Source organism: Amblyomma maculatum, chromosome 1, assembly GCF_055883805.1.
Source record: "Amblyomma maculatum isolate TAMU_Amacu chromosome 1, ASM5588380v1, whole genome shotgun sequence".
Taxonomy (NCBI): domain Eukaryota; kingdom Metazoa; phylum Arthropoda; class Arachnida; order Ixodida; family Ixodidae; genus Amblyomma; species Amblyomma maculatum.
This window is the reverse complement of record NC_139344.1, coordinates 335,085,530-335,103,063: the sequence shown is the minus strand read 5'-3', so window position 1 is coordinate 335,103,063 and position 17,534 is coordinate 335,085,530. Positions and strand designations below refer to the sequence as shown.

The 17,534-nt window shown below is 44.0% G+C and overlaps 1 protein-coding gene across 2 annotated transcripts in view; it reads right to left on the bottom strand.

Moving 5' to 3' along the window:
- Nucleotides 1-17,534, bottom strand: part of LOC146207479 (activating signal cointegrator 1 complex subunit 3-like) — a 66,798-nt gene that overhangs the window by 13,043 nt on the left and 36,221 nt on the right. For both annotated transcript variants that reach the window (XM_084587695.1, XM_084587684.1), the window contains 10 exons: nt 15,337-15,589; nt 14,147-14,292; nt 10,568-10,688; nt 10,145-10,287; nt 8,743-8,880; nt 7,462-7,582; nt 5,073-5,205; nt 4,124-4,249; nt 2,748-2,859; nt 1,203-1,393 (listed from right to left, as the gene is read on the bottom strand). In XM_084587695.1, coding sequence (XP_084443821.1) covers nt 1,203-1,393; nt 2,748-2,859; nt 4,124-4,249; nt 5,073-5,205; nt 7,462-7,582; nt 8,743-8,880; nt 10,145-10,287; nt 10,568-10,688; nt 14,147-14,292; nt 15,337-15,589 — 1,484 coding nt within the window. The remainder of the gene's footprint in view (nt 1-1,202; nt 1,394-2,747; nt 2,860-4,123; nt 4,250-5,072; nt 5,206-7,461; nt 7,583-8,742; nt 8,881-10,144; nt 10,288-10,567; nt 10,689-14,146; nt 14,293-15,336; nt 15,590-17,534) is intronic.

Genomic DNA, 17,534 nt, shown 5'->3' with positions numbered 1-17,534 from the left:
TCGACTACTGTTCCCAAAAATGCGGGATCGAATCCTGGCCTCGGTGGCCACTTTTCGATGCAAGCGAAAAGCAAGGCGCCCGTGTGCTGTGCGATGTCAGTGTACGTTAAAGAACCCCAGATGGTCGAAATTTCCGGAGTCCTCCACTACGGCGTCTCTCATAGCCCGAGTCGCTTTGGGACGTTAAACCCCACAAACCAAACCAAACCTTTTCATCCCGCATTTTCCACAATTGGCCAGTGACAACATTACCTGAGATATACCATTGCCTACTGAACCTAGGGAGCTAGGTACTAGTGGCGGTTAAAGATGGCAAATGATTGCTAGCTACAGCTCTAGCATTTTGTGAAAGTGCATAGCACCCTGCATACCTTGCTCTTTGCACAAAGTTCTTTTTCCCTTGCCTTTCAATAAAACCACTTTACTTATATATTTATTGATTATGCTTTCTATGATGCTGTTCCCAGCAACTACCCTGTAGATGAAAATTCTGTTCGACCAGGGGTTAGTAAATGCTTGTGAATGGATCCTTCTCACTTTTTTTTTTATGGTTCAGCTCATTCTTGCAAGCATTCGTTTGCTTTCATGCTTTCGGCATTCCGTTTTTCTATTAAACTCCCACCGATTTTAAGAATGCAGTAAACTACATTCACAGAACAAACATTCCACCACACCATGCGCTTAACTGGATGGGCTGCACACAGCATCACACGATGGCTTGCCCACACTACACTGGCTATCTGCCACTCGCTGTTCTGCCCGCATTTCCTTCTATTGCGGCAGATACTGGCTTTTCAGGCACTAACGGGCTGGTCAGCATCAAAACTCCCATTAGCAACGTCATAACACGCACTAAGACGCACAAGCTTGGTTTCTTTTTTTTTTTTGTCATGGCTTAGCTTGGCTTGGCTAACTTGGCTTGGTAGTGAAAACCATGTACTATTTTTTAAGTCATGTTTATAATGGCTTTCCCTTGTTTTGTTGCATTTTTTGTCCACTGCTGTATTGCTGTGTAAGCGGGGTGCTAGAGCCTTTGTCAAGCCATCGCAGGCTTTTTGCTAGCACCCTGCAGCATCAGGAGTACTGCGTAATCAGTGTTGATCTTAAATAATATTATTATTATTATTATTTATTTATCATGTGCCCGAGTGCACATACTGCGCATTGTCGGCACTCACATTAAAACCAAAGCATCAGCTCACCCATTGATGAGGTCTTCATTGTGACGCACAGGCAACTCTGAGTACTCCTTCACTTGGGTGAGGACGGAGAGTATCTTCTCGATGGACGAGTCCACACAGAGCTGGTCGTACAGGAGCCGGATGCTCTCATGGCTCATGTAGTAGAATGACGAAATCTTTCCCAGGGCTGTTGAAATCAAAGTGCGATCGTCCTGCAAATAGGCGAAATTGAAAAAAAAAAAATAGAACAGTAAAGAAATGTGTCAGAACACTACAATAGTCGACCCCTGATATAATGGAATCAAAGGGATTCAACAGAATAGTTCTATATATCGATAACTCAATAAACAAAAAACTGAAATGAACAAGGTTACTGGCAATCAATAAGTAAAACTGTGATGAACCAACATTGAGAACGAGCTTTCTACACCGACATTCTCCTCACCTGTGTACTGGCCCCACATCGCTTGCTGAATGTCGCTAGGCCTAACCTGCTTTGCAGCAAAGCCACAGTGGGTGGTGTTTTGTAACTGGCCACTGCCTAGGTGAAGAGGCCTAATCACGTTACCGGTGGACTATAAGTACACCTTTTCATTACGGTTAAGGCACAATTGTTTATTGCAACACCTTCGGAAACAAGGCAAGCGAAGTAAGTCTCGTGAAAACTTTGAAACCTTAATTCAGCTATGTCAGCTTCACCACGTGGCCAGCGTTGTACCGAACACTGGCTTCCCCACACGGCAGTACATAGTGTGGAAAATGGTGCTGCTCTGACTTGCATACCTCATTATTTGAAGAAGCACATTGGGTTGCCCGCCTGCAATCCAAAACTTCACAAGGGCACTTCAAAGACCACTATAATGGTCTCCGCTGACATGTTATCAACGCTCTGGGCAATATGGTCTAGCTACGGTGCCCAGTCAGGCGCCACAGCTTGAACTAAAAGGTACTCGCGAACTATGATGGCCCTTACGCAGTTGTGGCCAGAGTTAGCGACGTCACATGGCCGACTGCATTTCCCACTGCAACTGGTTGCCATTCCCACTATCGCATGTTGCTCATGTAAAGCCATGCCACTCATAACTCGCCCAGTAGGCTTCAGCTGCACAGGAGGAAAATGTCATGGAGGAGCAAAGACAAGCTAGTGGAAAGGCAGAGGGTTGATTTGGAAAAGAAGGAGAAGTTAGGTTGGCTGGATGCTACCAGGAGCTTACTTTGCACGCCTGGCACAAACTGACCGAGTAAAGGGTTTGCCCTCGTAACAATGTGCATGCGGCTTAATGCATGGCCATACATGCAGCACAAATTTTTCACATATTTAGAATTTCAGTATCCTCTGCAATGCACTTACATTCCGCATTTAGCTGTTTCCTAGTCTCCAGATAAAGCAAATCCAGCCCCAATTTCCTGATGCATGTATTGAACACCAATCTTTTCTACACTTCAAAATTTTTAATGAACATCACATTCATACGAGATGTTTTCACAATATGATTGCACTGCAAATAATAACACATACAACTGATTTAAACGTAGGATTCACTGAAAAAAAGAAGAGCCACTCACCGTATCTACTTCTAGACAGTAGGAGTCTTGCAACGTGCGCAAAGCTTTATTCACAAGGCTTGACAGAAAAACGTTCATTTTTTTGGGCTCGACGCTCTCAAGGCCATAGTACCTGCAAGCATAAAAATTTAGAATTGGTTTCAACAGTGAAAATATGAAGAAATTATTGCCTGTTATGTACACCCTCATTTCTTCATTAACAGTTAGTCGAACCTCGATATATCGAACAGCGCGGTGATTGCAAAATAGTTCGATATAGCCGGAATTCGATATACAAAATCACGTAGAAAATGCGTCAAAAACTAGTACAAATCAATCAATGAACCAATCGTGACACAGTGGCGCAATAAATACTCACTTGAAGTTTCAAACAAAGTATTTATTCCTTTGGCTTAAAGTACTGTAGCAGCGTAGCTTGCTTCAAATTGGCAACCGCGTGCTTAACCATGGCGTCCTCAACGTAGTCTAAACGGTCCACAAGCGATAGTCCAGCGCCTTCTATTGCGCCGCAGTAGTGGCGTACAAGGTCCAAAGCAGCTACAGCCTCAGTTACAGTCGGGAGCGGGGCAGCGCTTACGGGATCAACCTCGGCAGCGTCTTCGTTTGGCCGCTCAGCAGTAACTTCCGCCGCAATCTCTACATCTGTCAACTCCGCCACTGTTCCGGTGCTGTCATCACCGCCAATGAAGTCATCAATGCACATGCTGTGTGGCTCAGCACTGAGAAAGCGCTCCAACTGGCTCCAGGTTTCTTTTCACAGCAAATGTCAGGGTCGCCCGCTTCTTCGCGTTTGCAGCCATCACAACACCGACCACGCCGTGACAGGCCTAGGCCACCTAGGCTGCCTAGGCCACACACGATAACAACGACTGGTGCAGCACAAGTGGCGGCGCCGAGACGCGGTTAGTCGTTGACAAACTAAATCAGGCTAGCCACCCAGCCCGGACAAGCCGCCGTGTGCACACGCCGCTACGTTCAAATGGCGCCCTCGGCGCGACCGATGTATGCAGCGATCGTGCGCAGCAGTCGGGAACGCCCATCGCGCCGCCGCTATCTTCGAGGGCGTTGAGGGAAAGCTCGCCTCCTGTCAACAGAGTGCACATGGTTTGGGGTGGCGGAGTTCGATTTATCCATTTGGCAACCGACGCCATTCGAAATAAAAAATTAAAAATGCATGCGATTTTCCGCGTGATATAGAAAGTGTTCGATATAATCAATAATTCGATATATCCGTGTTCGATATATATCAAGGTTCGACTGTACATTTTTATTAGAAACTACGATTCCAGAGATTTTTCACTAAACGACCCGAAGTGGTGGTGATGAAAAAGCATTGCACCTACGAGATGTTTCGCGATTAAATTGAAAGTACTCACGTCGGATTCTGGAGGAGTCTTCGATAGAAGTACGTCCACGTCATGTAGTCTAGGCAATCTTGCGTCGACTTGATGGTTCCAGCCACAACCTCAGCATTCACATGATCAGGCAGGACATCAAGCAGGCTGCAATTCACAGGTATTTATCACAAATGTGCGGCCAACAACAAATGATGCAATCATTGTAGAATGAGCCCTGGGTCCGGGAACAATTGTAAAAAAAAAGATCATTTGACGATTTAGAAAGCCTACGGTTCCCTTGTTTACCCTGAAGAACCGGCCAAGTGAAATGTCGCTTAAGTAGCCTTGACTAGTCAAGGTAATGACAGGCTTCTCCTCTTAGCACCAAAGCAATCAGGAGAAACTAGATGATGGCATCATTATCAATAAAGATTCAAATTTCAATTGCTTTCACCCAAACCCTTCCCTCTGATACCGCCAAACAACGCTTAGTGACACTTAGCTTCTGTGGCATTGGTTTTCTTCCCCAGAGAAAATGTTTATGATCTGGAAATGAACTGTTTCTGTAGATGACATCACCATCGGGATCCTTACGTGTCACTCTGCGTTGCAAAGAAGCCTAATGTCAACATAGATTTATTTAGCGACCACGTTTCAGTTTTAAATACCAGTGCAAAATGACATGAGGCTTCGCACATTAGAATTGTATAGTTTCGCTGGCTTCTGAAGCCTCTTCCGTCGCTCTTTAAATAATCTCTGCTCATGACTAAACTTCACCTCGATAAGATCCTTGCCCTATTTTTCAATTCGTAGGCAACAGACACACAATGCATACCCACATACAAAATAAAAGAAATCTTGCCGGCATCAGATGAAGGTGAGCTAAAAGTGTTAAAGTGAGGAAATTTCACTGCATGAGTGAGAAGCCTCCCTACACTTTCAAAGATCATAAGGCTTCTCTGATATGGAAGTTTGATGGTACCCATACCTCGACTCTACAGGGAATGGCTCGTAGAGGAACTTGTTGTAAAACTTCTTCTTGAGATCATGGACCAAAACCACCGCCACGCCGTGGTCATCATACTGCGGTCTGCCGGCCCGTCCAATCATCTGGAGGACGTCTGCAGGCATGCCACGTGAAGCATATGCAGTGCCGAAGGAGAACCAACGCAACGTGGAAAATGTGGAAGAAAGTACATCAGTGTACTCAATGGTGTATTCAAACCAAACCCTTTAGACTGGACATGAAAAGTCGAGCAAGGAAGTTCACATTGAAAACACAGTAAAAAGCAATGTTACCAGGCTACAAGAGCAGACAAAAAACAAATTCAGCTCAGGATACAGCCTGTATTAAAAAGGCTCCTTTGAGAATGCATATCTGCTTTATTCTACCATGTTATCAGCACATGTCACGAGAAAGAAAAAAGAGAGATGTTTAAACTAAAGCTACCAGCCAGAGCACTGAGTTATTTTGAAGGTTTCTCTTGATGCCATGGTGCTTTGTAATTAATGATTTGCTGCATCGTCAACAGCTCAAAGTGAATTAGTCAGTATAAAATACAGTTAACTTATTAAAAATAAATAAGTACTCCCAGAAACACTAGGCAACTGCCTGCAATGTCACACGAGTGTACCCTTCATAAAAACAACAAAAACAGCGCATTTTCAAGCCCAAGTTTGTGTCAGATGGAATGGCCAAAAGATAAAAAAAAAAGCAAAAATTTAACCTACAGTAGAACTCTCTTGTATTAAAGTCACTGGGACTGACAAAAATCTTTGCTATATCAGAGTCTTTACTATATCAGTTATCGATGATGATGTGGCCCTGAAGATGTGGTCTGGTAATTAAATGACTACTTACTGAGCAAGTCTCATTGCTAAATGAAAAAAAAAAAAAAAAAAAATAACCACTCTAAGATACCTTTTATCTCTCTCTGATAATCTATTCATGCCATTTCTTTTTTCTTTCTTTTCTTTTTTCCACCTATAAAATTTTTTGTTTACATCTTGCAGAAGTACCTCTTAAGCATGAAGGCAAAGCAGCTATGAATACAACAAAGTTTGACTTCATGTGAAAACAGAAGCCTTCCATGAACACAGTGTCACCTTCCACTCTTTGTGTCGTTTAAAAGACAATAGATAAGAAATGTATGCGACAGTCAAACGCTGCAAAACTGCACATGCCACGCCACCGCTGCCCATCTTTCCTGCTGCAAATATTCGTGCTTCGTGCTGACTGCGCTGCAAATGTTTGACCGTCTCTCCCCTCCTCTATTTCTCTCGGCACTTTTACTTTTTCTACTTTCTGAATGGACCGCGTCGCTTTCTTTCTATGTTTGCAGACAGCTCTTTCTTTTTTTTCTTAGGCGCTGCATGCTTTCCCTTACATCTCCAAGACTGCGTAAAGTTGGCTTCTTTTGAGTGCTGCAAAAAATAAAAAATAAAAAAAAATAAAAGCAATTAAAAAAAAATAGTTTTTTTTTTTAACATATCTACAGCGCGATAAATGGGACAAGAGAACACAATAACGACAAACACAGCGTTGCGTTTGTCGTTATTGTGGTCTCTTGTCCCGTTTATCGCGCTGTAGATATGGAACATCGTCACCAACTCGCCCAACAACTGACCTTGTCTGGAAAATAAGAAATGAAAATTTGCGATGTCATTTTGTAGGAAGTCTTTGCCGCAGCCAGGCGCTTTTACCGTAACTGATTTAATATCTTTACTATAAAGGGAAGAAAATGTACAGTTGTCTATGGAAGGTGAATTGGAACTTCGGTTTCAGACTATGTATCCGAGATTTTACTATATGCTAGTTTATTATAGTGGAGTTCTGCTGTGTCTGCACTGTTTATTTTTTGGTCATCATTGATGACAGCAAATTTGCACCTGTTTATAACTGGCATCCAAAAGTTGTTAGAGGACGGCAGGACAACACGGCATAACTAAGCTGCCTTCTTTGCTGCAAAACGGCTGATTTCTAATTTTTTTTACAGAAAACTTAGTGCAAGTGATATTTCAATGCTTTCCTTGTATATCAGTACTTTACCCCACACCAAGTCATAAAAGGTCCTGCCCAACATTCTGAGTTAACCCCCATATGCATTAGGAGTGTGTATATGCCAACGTGGCCAGATGAAAAGCTGGGAGATTTTTTATTCTCTTCAAGGAGGGAGGGCACAACATATTACATTTGTATAACTTGACTGAGATCTTCCTACAGAATATTTTTTTCTTTTAAAACGAACTTAATCATAAATGCTTGTCAAATGAAATCACAATCGAAACACATCTGCACTGAAAACCGGTGCATAACAGAATGTGCAGTTTAAAGTGTTGCTTTAAGAGAGCGAGAGAAAGAAGCGCCACCGACGTACCAGTGATGGGAAAGTCCACGTAGCGTGAAACCTTGGCATCGTAGTACTCCGTGCCTTTCACGACAACGAGGTGAGCTGGGAAATTGACACCCCACGCTAGGGTAGCTGTGGCAATCAGAACCTGCAGAGGTAAAAAAAAAAAAAAAGACTGCGTTGCCCTCCACTTTCCAAGAGGAACAGTCACGAACTGCATATGTTGAAGGTATTAAAATTCCCCGAACAGCCTGGAAAGCCTTAGCAACTGGATAATTGGGACCCAGCAGTGCTCATAATGCTTCATTTCAATTACAGCAATCTAATCTCTAGTCTACCACTAACGTTTACTAATGCAAAAGCATTTCTTGGCTCATGAGTGGCGCGGGCAGGATCTGTGGCCACAGCGTGTTCGCACGAACAGTAAATAATGATCACTGGGTTTCGAACCCACACTATCACAATAAAAAGATCAGCTTTCCTGGCCCAGGCTTGAGAGCGCTATGCTATCAGAGAAGTCGATCATGCCTCTTGTAAAACTTCAACACACTTTTGCGCTGAGCAGTAAACATTGTCGCCTTCATCAAGTTTCATCTGCACCACTTCTAGAGAGATAAATATGCCACACAAATAACCCATCTGGACAAGCGTGTCCGAAGTTCGCTAGCATAGTGTCGGGGCGAATACAGCACGCAACATGACAGAATTCACAATGCTTTCGTATTAATGCACCTAAGCAGACGTAAGTGTACCCATGAAATTTTGTTTTCCTTTTCAAAACCAAAAGTGAAAAGCAATCCATTCTGAGTTGCCTGCTGTTGATAGTATGTACATGCATGGCCGGAAATCAAACAATGCAGGGTGTAGTGCTCCGGCAGACACAGCAGCTTCAAGAAAACAACTCGAGGATAAAGCACGAAACCACCAGCAATACATACAAAACAGTAGCCAGGCCATTTCACAAGCTTTCTGAATTTAAAAGGACTTGAAGCAGTCGCAAGTTGGCCTAACACGAATTTAACCAGTCTACCCAACTTTAAATATAATCTCGGGATAAGAGTGGTAAAATAATTCCCATATAAAACCTGCAAGAAATTGTTTTTCTTTTCTTTCCTTTGAATGATCTGAGCAGCTGGAAAGAAAACATAGAGACCAAGAACATAATTTACTAACACATATGTCTAAGGTGAGAAGGTATTTAAAAGAGCTTTCCAATGAAGTGATATAAAAATTATGACCCTCATGCACAAGTCGGCACAGCAGTGTTGTGATTAAAAAAAGAAACTGTCCCGCTGATTTGCGAGGTACCTGAATCTTCTGGTTGACAAAGAGCTCTTCAACGATTCTCCTGTCTTTCTCCTGCAGACCTGCGTGGTGCATGCCGATGCCAAAAGCCAGAGCCAGCTTGAGGTTCTGGTCGTGCACCCCTTGGATCACAGAATCCATCTGCATAACACAAGCGAGTGAGACTTGAACAAGCAAGTCTATGTCAGTCAAAGTACATTTGAACGCCCACCACTGAGCACGGCTTCGTCCTGTTTTTTTTTACTAGTGCAATGAGATTCACTGGCTTAGTGTAGCTTCATGCTTGCCAGGCAGTAAAAGAGGTTTTTATAGGCTAGAAATTCGATTTGTTTTTTTCCGCTCGACTTAATCATGACACTAGGCACCATCAAGGGCATTGGGACGCTACAACTACTGACTAGAAGTGAATGGCAGTGCAGCCTAGCCTGGGAGGCTTGCAAACCGAAAAAAAAAAGAAACTCGACGCCATTGCAATGTACCCTAGGCAAACGGCCTGCGGGAGCAACGCCTAAAAATTTCCTTTAAGACAAACTTGAAGGGACCAAAAAGTTTGTTTGTCTTAGTAGAAGTTTGTCTTAACAAATGTGCCCCTAAAAACGATATGTGGCATGCTAGGTGTGTCGATCAATCAATAAAGAAGCCTTCCAAAGACAGGATAATTGAAAAAAATACGATTATTGCATTATGCATGAAGCGTGCATAAAATCAGTCCACATTATCCTACATGAGAAAAACATTTGTCTGGGTCTATTTTTTTTTTTTTTCCCTCCCCCAGCTACAATTTGTGTGTGCTTTCTTCCTGTTTTCACTTCTTATCCTGCTCCAAGTGCTTTGATACTATAGCAACCAGCACGGTAGCTACATGCCTATCTTTTATCTCGCTCCCCCTGAAGCACAGCTGCTAGCAACTCCATGAGCAAGTAGTTTAGGTGCCTTTCTGGAAGTACACCAGAGGCTCGTGCGCAGCAGTCCATATCAAATCACTAGAAAATTTAGCCTATTTTAATTGAACCCAAAGATAAGCAGCGGACGCATTTTGCACTTATGCACCTTTCAGTTCATGGCAGCTAACAGGCTGCTGAGGTGCATGACCAATATGCGATGCCGAGATCTGACGTCAGATCTCCGTCAGCACCGGCAGAATGATGCCCCGCCTTTTCCGTACCACAAAACCACACAGGTGACCTCAACCATCTTTTGGGAGCCATATGTGCCCAAACTTTCTGGTAAATTACCAGCTGCTGTGTAGGAAACCATGCTCCACTACCACTGCTGATTTATGACTCCATCACGGGAAGAGCCTTTTCTGAAGAAGGTGCCATACAGCCAAGCTGCTAACTAAACTGGAAAAAAAAAAGCGAGTTCACACTTAAATCATCCACTGCTACATGCAGTCCCCACTAACCTTGTGGTCAGGCATATGCAGCCACTGGCGAGGGTTGTCCTCGGCGGCGAGGAAGGCGATCAGGTCCAGAGCGGTTAGGCGTGTCTGCCGCCGTGAGGAGACGAAGATGAGCACTGGCTTCTCAGGGGAATGCTGCTGAATGGCTGCGGAAGAGAAGAGGAGCAGGGGCGAAACTTAGCTCAACAGCCCATCATAGCCAGCATTGAGTAAGACAACTGCAGAGTGAACCTTAAATATACACCACTGCAATTGTGTCTGCCTTCTGACGGGCAAATTTGATCTCTACATTATCTGACAAGCAAATTTTTCTAAAGACGGCTCATTACTTGTGAACAAGGGTGATGAATCTGATACCAACAAACCACACTTAAACATACAACAGCAAGTGAATGAGAGAATGATCCAGGTATCTGTGCTGCTTACCCCTGTAGGTGGGCTTGTTCATGAGGGCCATGCGGGGACAGTAATGCTTTCCTGGGAAGCCGGACACATGGACTTCGAGGGGCACGGGTCTCACAGCTGGCTTGAAGTTGTACAGGCCAACCTGGCAGATGGCAGCAGAGTGTGTTGTTTGAAACGGCTTTACAAAATCCAAACTGCATTGCAATGGCGCCTATCTTAATCCACTGCAGCACAGCTGCCAGACAGTTTTTTCTAGGTTAAAGCTCCTTCCCTTATGTCCTCCACGTTTCCCCTACCGTTCAAATAAATGAGCTGCATTATTCAGTACTCTACATTTAGCGCAGAGTTGTTGGTGCCAGAAAGAGAAAGGGCATCATCTGACACCAATACTGCTTGAATTTGTACCTGCACTCACATTGAAATGGTTGGGTAACACTATTCTTTAGACAACTATCCATACAAGTAGCACTAACCACTGCATAATATACCAGGGTGGATTCAGCTGGTGACGGTATGCCACACTGAACTACATGCATTCACCAAGCAAGCCTAGCTTGCAGGTAGAAGAGTTTTACCGATAACAGCGTGAGTGTACTGTTAACCTTCGTTAAATGTAACACTTATCTCACAAGAATTATCAGCAATGAAAGCATGTCCTTGCATCAATACTACAAGTTTAGACTAGTTAACAAGACCCCAGCATGCGGCCTCACAACCTCTACATTGCCACCACTCACCTGTCCCATTTAGTTGATCCTGGGTGTATTGAACCCAGATAATAACAAATTACTGCTTACATCAAATTGTTTAAATATCCCCTTGCAAATCCTGTGCAAAAGTACAGCAGCACTTTTTGCATCAATTGAACTCCCATTGAGCAAACATTCGATACATCAAACTGCACACCTTACCCCTATAAAAGTTGCTTAAACGGTGTGATCGTAGGAACGATCACACTTAATGAATGTAGCTGGGTCAGCTGTGCAGCCCTAGGCATTCAATGGCAACATTAACGATACACAGTTAAACCTGGTTATATAACAGAATTGTAAAACGTCTGCAATTTTTCGTTATGTGCAATTTTCTCATGAAAACTGAAAAGGTCAATGCAGTACGAAAGCCAGATTAAGAATTGATTGTAAGAGAAACCACCCCGAGACTGTTGACAGTAAATCAGAATTACTTGAGGTCATAGAAGTATTGAAATGTCTCGTGATCACGCTAAGGGCGCAGCACGACTGTGGCAGCAGTCTCCTACGCCGGCGCGGCTCGCGCGAAGCGTTTACGAGAGAGCAGCGAAAGGGTGGTCGGTGGAGGAGTCAGTATGGGTGAGAGTGTGCGGTTCACGCCGCCGCCGTGCGAGGAGGCGCCTGCATCTTTAGGCACGTTCCCGCACGCCTATCGCCGTTACCCTGGGAGCTGACACCTCGACCCGCGTCGCCGCCGCGCTCCGCTGTTCCCGCTCCCGATGTGTGAGAGCCCGCAAGCAACCATGTGGCAGCTATGAATGCACTCTGTTCACCCCGTGTCTTTTTTCTTCACCCTGTGATTTTTCACTTGTTTTAAGCATGAACTATGATAGCAGCCCTGTAACGGAAGTCCTTTAGGAAAGGAAGTTCAAGAAAGTTCCTAGCGAAAGGAGATCGGTCATCTCCCGTGAAGGATGAAAGGAGTACTCTCGTTCCAAAGGTGCATTACCTCTGGATAGCTAAATTACCTTTTTCTTTGATAATTTTATTTTTGCCCTCAAATATTTTAGTTTTTACCACATCAAATGAGTATTCCAGCTCGGTTAGTTCTTGCGACTGCACCATACTCTCCCTTGGACTTTGATCTGTTGCACGCACGCTCGCAGCTCGCATGTGGAGAATGTGGGTAGAAAAGTAACACGGTACAGTTACCACTCATCGTGCGACCAAAAAGCACCAAACCATGAGCTTGCTGACAACCACTGTGGACGGAACGACAAAAGATAGCGGCGGCAGGGATGCCGAGTCGCAGACGCCGCGCATGGTGTTTGGCAGAATGAGGAGGGAAAAAAAAAAAAAAAGAAAGAAAAAAAAAAGCTGTTTTAACAAGCTCGTTTTTAGCATATGTGTTCAAATTTACAATAATATGTATAAATACAGTGAAAGATCGTTAAATCTCACCTTGATAATTCAAATTACACTACTTGGTCCGGCCAAGCTACATAGAAATTAGTGAAAAAAAAAGCCCATTAATTCGAACGCAACAGTTCCGCTACGGATAATTCGAACTATGTGCTGCCCCGTCTGGGCGGCCTGGCACAGAGGATGTGGCAAAAAAAAAAAAAAAACTGCGAAAGAGCACCATAGTTAGAGGCTGAGTACGTTCGAAACAGGGACAGCAGATGGAACCAGGTAAAACCATGAAAGAGTGGGAAAGCCTAAGTGGCGCCATGACCGGTGCAGCGGCCGGCAATGGTAAGGGTTGGTGACCCTGGTGGCGGCTGCCCGCTCTCTCTTCATGCAACCACCGAAACTCCAAAAAAAATACTAGTTAATTCGTGCCCTGTCAATTCGAGAATATGGATAAGTACTGTTTGTGGGGTAAAAGCCAACACCCATGAAATGCTATGACTTCGAACGGGCACTACAAATTACGCAGGAAAACCTTTTGTCTTCTTTCGGGGGAGGGGGGAGGGGGGGGGGGGGGAGAGAGAGTCATCCATTCTTCCACTCATTAGTCGTCAGCGGAAGCATGCGGATAGTCGCGATCATGACGCCGGCTTTTAGCATCATTCGCATCAAAAGGCTGCAATCACGCGTTCCAATGAATGAGTGGCAGTAGATGGCACCCGCCCCAATCGCCCATGACAAGACAAAGCGCAATCGGACAAGCGCTGGCACTCTGCCAAGCCTCTATCGCTGCACAGCATCTTGATGCACTGCCAAGAAATGCGGGAAGAGATAACAACTGATGCCTTCTTTCTTTTTTTAAAGTTTGTAGTCTAAATCTGGGGTGGGTGGGTTCATTACGGAGTAAATATGGTACATTTATCATAATGCAAATGATTCTTGTTAGTTTTTTCAAGGCCATTCGGTAATTGAAACATTGGATAATTCAAACTTTTTTTTCCCAGTCCCGTGAAGATCGAATTAATGAGCTTTTACTGTAATTGCATTTTGATAAGAAATGACGTGTAAAAATATATCAGTTGTTCTGAACGTTATTCTGTTGTGTGCTTGTACAAAATAAGAAGTTCCTAACGGTCCCCTGACGGATTCTTTAAGAAGCTCGTTGCAGATTACGGCCTTTGTATAAACCATAAGGGGCGAAATGTCAGGCTCTGCTGGTTGCAACTGACGCGGGCGAAGCTAAAAGCGAGCGCGTTTCCCTTGCGCGTATCGCTTCTCGGCCTTTTGGCTTAGATCAATGTGTAATCGTTGAAGCGAAACTCCATATGACTCCCTTGCACTCCTTTAGGCCAAGGAAGTTCAAGGTAGTTATGAGTCGGCCGTGTGACAGGAGTATTATTCTAGTGCCAACTACGAGCCCAGCTGGCTTCCAATGTGCAGAACACTTCTCAGCTTACTCTTCCAGTTAGAGCCGATTTACAGCTTGCAAAATGGCACCCACCTCTCCAATGCCAAGCCAGTCGGCAAGATCCCTTGCATTTGCCAGGGCTGTTGACAGGCCGATTATGCGGACCTTGCGGTTGGTGTAGGAGCTGATGTAGTTGGCTCTGGACACAATGACCTCCAGGACTGGACCTCTGCCCTCACCTGTTGTAAGTTGCAGGTTATGCACCATAAAACACAGAACATAGTTTCACTGCAAATGACCCCAGGCTGTACAAATCTCGAAGTAAGCGTGCTATGATGTTTGACAGGCACTCGCCCTAATGATGCTTTATCATGAAACAGTGTGCAACCATACTATATTGGTGAAAGAAATTTAGGCTACGCAAGTGGTCTTCATAACTTTTTTTCTGCAGGGCCTCCACAGCATCCTTTATTGTTGTACTTCATGCAAATGAACGTTAACATTACAATTAAAAAGAAAACCCGAAATGCAAAGCTCAAATTAGGTGCTCTAGGAATTTTTTTTTTTTAATGTGAAATTTAATGACCCTCCTGTAAACACAAACATGTCAAGCAGCTTTTCTTAGAGAAAAATAAACCAGAAAAAAAAATACTTTCAGAGCTCATGACAACTGTATTACAACTACACTACCATTAGTAATAATCTCCAAAAGTGCATTCGCTACAAATGCTTCACCTGTGGCAATTTCACAGAGGGCAAAAGAGCAGACCCTAAATTTTGGTTAGGCATAACTAGACATAAATCACAATGCAAAATGTTCGTCCCGTAATTAAGTTATAACAGAACTCCTTTCACCGTGCATGAGCTGCAGTTTCAAGAGTCGATATAGCATCAAAGCTAGCATCAAGTCACGTCAGGAATAAAAAAAAAAGAGTGATATCATGGCTGGTTCTTCCCCTCATTGGCATTGCAGTTTCTTGCAGAACCAATTAAATCGGAGCATTTTAAAATAGACTATACTTCTCAAACGCCATAATCCCCATTTTGTCACTAAGCAACCAAACCAACACAGCAGAAGAAATTCAATCATAAAACATTTAGCAGATGTAGGCTGATTCATGTACCAATGTCTTAAACATTACTATTAGAAAAAGCATGCAACCAAATCCTGGGGTCCTTAATGCTTTCATGAGCTCCAAGGAGTGCCCCAACAGGCTCCATGTCGCCACACATTTCACATCACTGCTTCACCTGTCTGACTAGAAACGAGACAAAACACCCACCTAGCAGATGGATCTCATCGATGATGATGAGCGACACCTGCTTCACGTAGCCTCTGGTGTGCCAGCTTCTACTGATGCCATCCCACTTCTCCGGAGTGGTCACTATGACATCGGCACTGGTGATCACGCGAAAGTCCGGTGTGACATCACCGGTGAGCTCAGCCACTTTCTTCCCAAGCTTCTCCTCCAGTCTGACCTTCCAGTCTTCAATCCTCTCCCTGACCAAGGCCTTCAGCGGAGCTATGTACACAATCTGCAACATGGTAGAGGAATGGCAGGTCGCGAGAAAATGACTGCTTTCACCTTCACTCTGTGGCAACTTTTCGTTCACATTTCATCTTGACATGTGTTCAAGCAACTGGACCGGTATAATATTGAGATTCGATTCTGAATTTATACTACTAAAGGGATGCCACATTGCTATAACTGGGTTTGCAAACTGTTACATTTGACAAACTCTACCCACACTCGGTGAGATACGCAATAAGTGTTAAAATGATGGTGTCATTGCCCGGCTTCAACACGGCACTCGTGGCATTCTTCCTTTCTGTTCTCTCCATATCTTTCTTCTTTTCTGTGAACTGTAGCAGCCAACAGAGAAGAAATAGCAATGTAGGATGACAGAGAAAGGAAGGTGGGACATCTTAACTACATGGCAAACATAAAAGAATAAAACCGGGTTCACATTTAAGCAGCTAACCAAATGGTGCCTTTGTGGGTATCTCCCACTGAACATTAACAATGTGCATTTATGTTCATACAGTTACGTCAGCACTGACCCACATGATGGGGAATAGACCCAGAATGTTTTATACTACCTAGACATGCCATTAATTACGTAAGTTCCTGCAGGCGCTTTTGCAGAGAATTACCTCCGGTTCTCAATATCCATTAATTTAACACTTTGCTGTCCGCGCCTATTCCCATTGATAGCCCGCTATCAAAGGTTTCACTATTTGAATTTTCCCACTTTCGAAGCGCTCCTTAACAAGTGGTGTCCTCCAATGGGAAATAGAGGAACTCTCCTTTCAGTTTTGCTTTTGATTTCAATTTCCCACCGTGCCGCACCCGTCCAGATGGTCTCTGGAGTCAGGTGATTGACGCTCCTTGTTTGCATCATGGAGGCGATGTCGTGCGCGCTCCTGCTGCTCGGAAACGGCGAGATTTCGCGGAAGTTGACGCATCGGAGAGTTTTTGGATTCGAACAGCAGCAGTGATGACCCGGAAGACGAATTCCGCTCTTCAGACTATAGGACTGGCAGCAAAACTACGTCAAATCGTCGCGGAATGTCGACAGCCAGGCCTCGATAAGTTTCGCGTTCACTCATCAAGAATTTTTGCTTTTGCTGTGTGCTGATCGGAAGAGATCACAACTGTTATCTGCAAGATCACAACGTCTTTTGGGTGGTATTACTTGCTGCCAGCAGCGCAGGGAGTCGTGTTTTCCGCTAGAGAACAGCCAGGGGTCGACTACGCCGGTCGACCCCGACTACTGCTTTCTTTCCTAACTCAGTGAATACTGTACACAGAAAGCTAGAATTTGCTGCAATGTTGCATTGGTCCCTGTTGTAAAAAACGTATATTTTGAAACTTTTGTTTTATTTTTATCAAGAAACTTTGATGCTTTTGTGTGTTTGTTCTTTTTTACAATTTTTTGTTGATAGTTTTCTTTTTCATCACTTATTCAATAAATATGTTGAGTGTCACTAACACCATTGTGAAGAGGAATTCCTCCTCTACAATTTGATGCTAAACACTCCTGTACCAAGCAAGCTTTGTTAAAGAAAAAAAATATTATCGATACAACCCAAAAATCACCCTTTTTTCCGCGGACAGGAAAGTATTAAAGGTAGCCTCATGACTTCAATGGCTAACGAAAAAAAATGTGTCGTGGTTAGCTCTTGTTAACCTTAGTTGAATTGCGAAAGCAACGGCAGAAGCTTCTTTTGCCTGCTACATTATTCCCCTACATGCCTGCATGTCATAGGGGTTACGGAATGCAAACAGTTCTGGCAGGCTGATTCTGATATCACCCTCCCGTATGAAAGGAGCGACAAAAGTTAACAGTTCCTGCCCGTAGCATAGGGGTAATGTGAATTCAAATGTCATGAGGGACCACGGACAGAGACACAGCACATAGCGACAAGCAGTTAGACCTGGCGTAGTATTGCTTTCGCAATAAAAGTTGTTTAACTTGT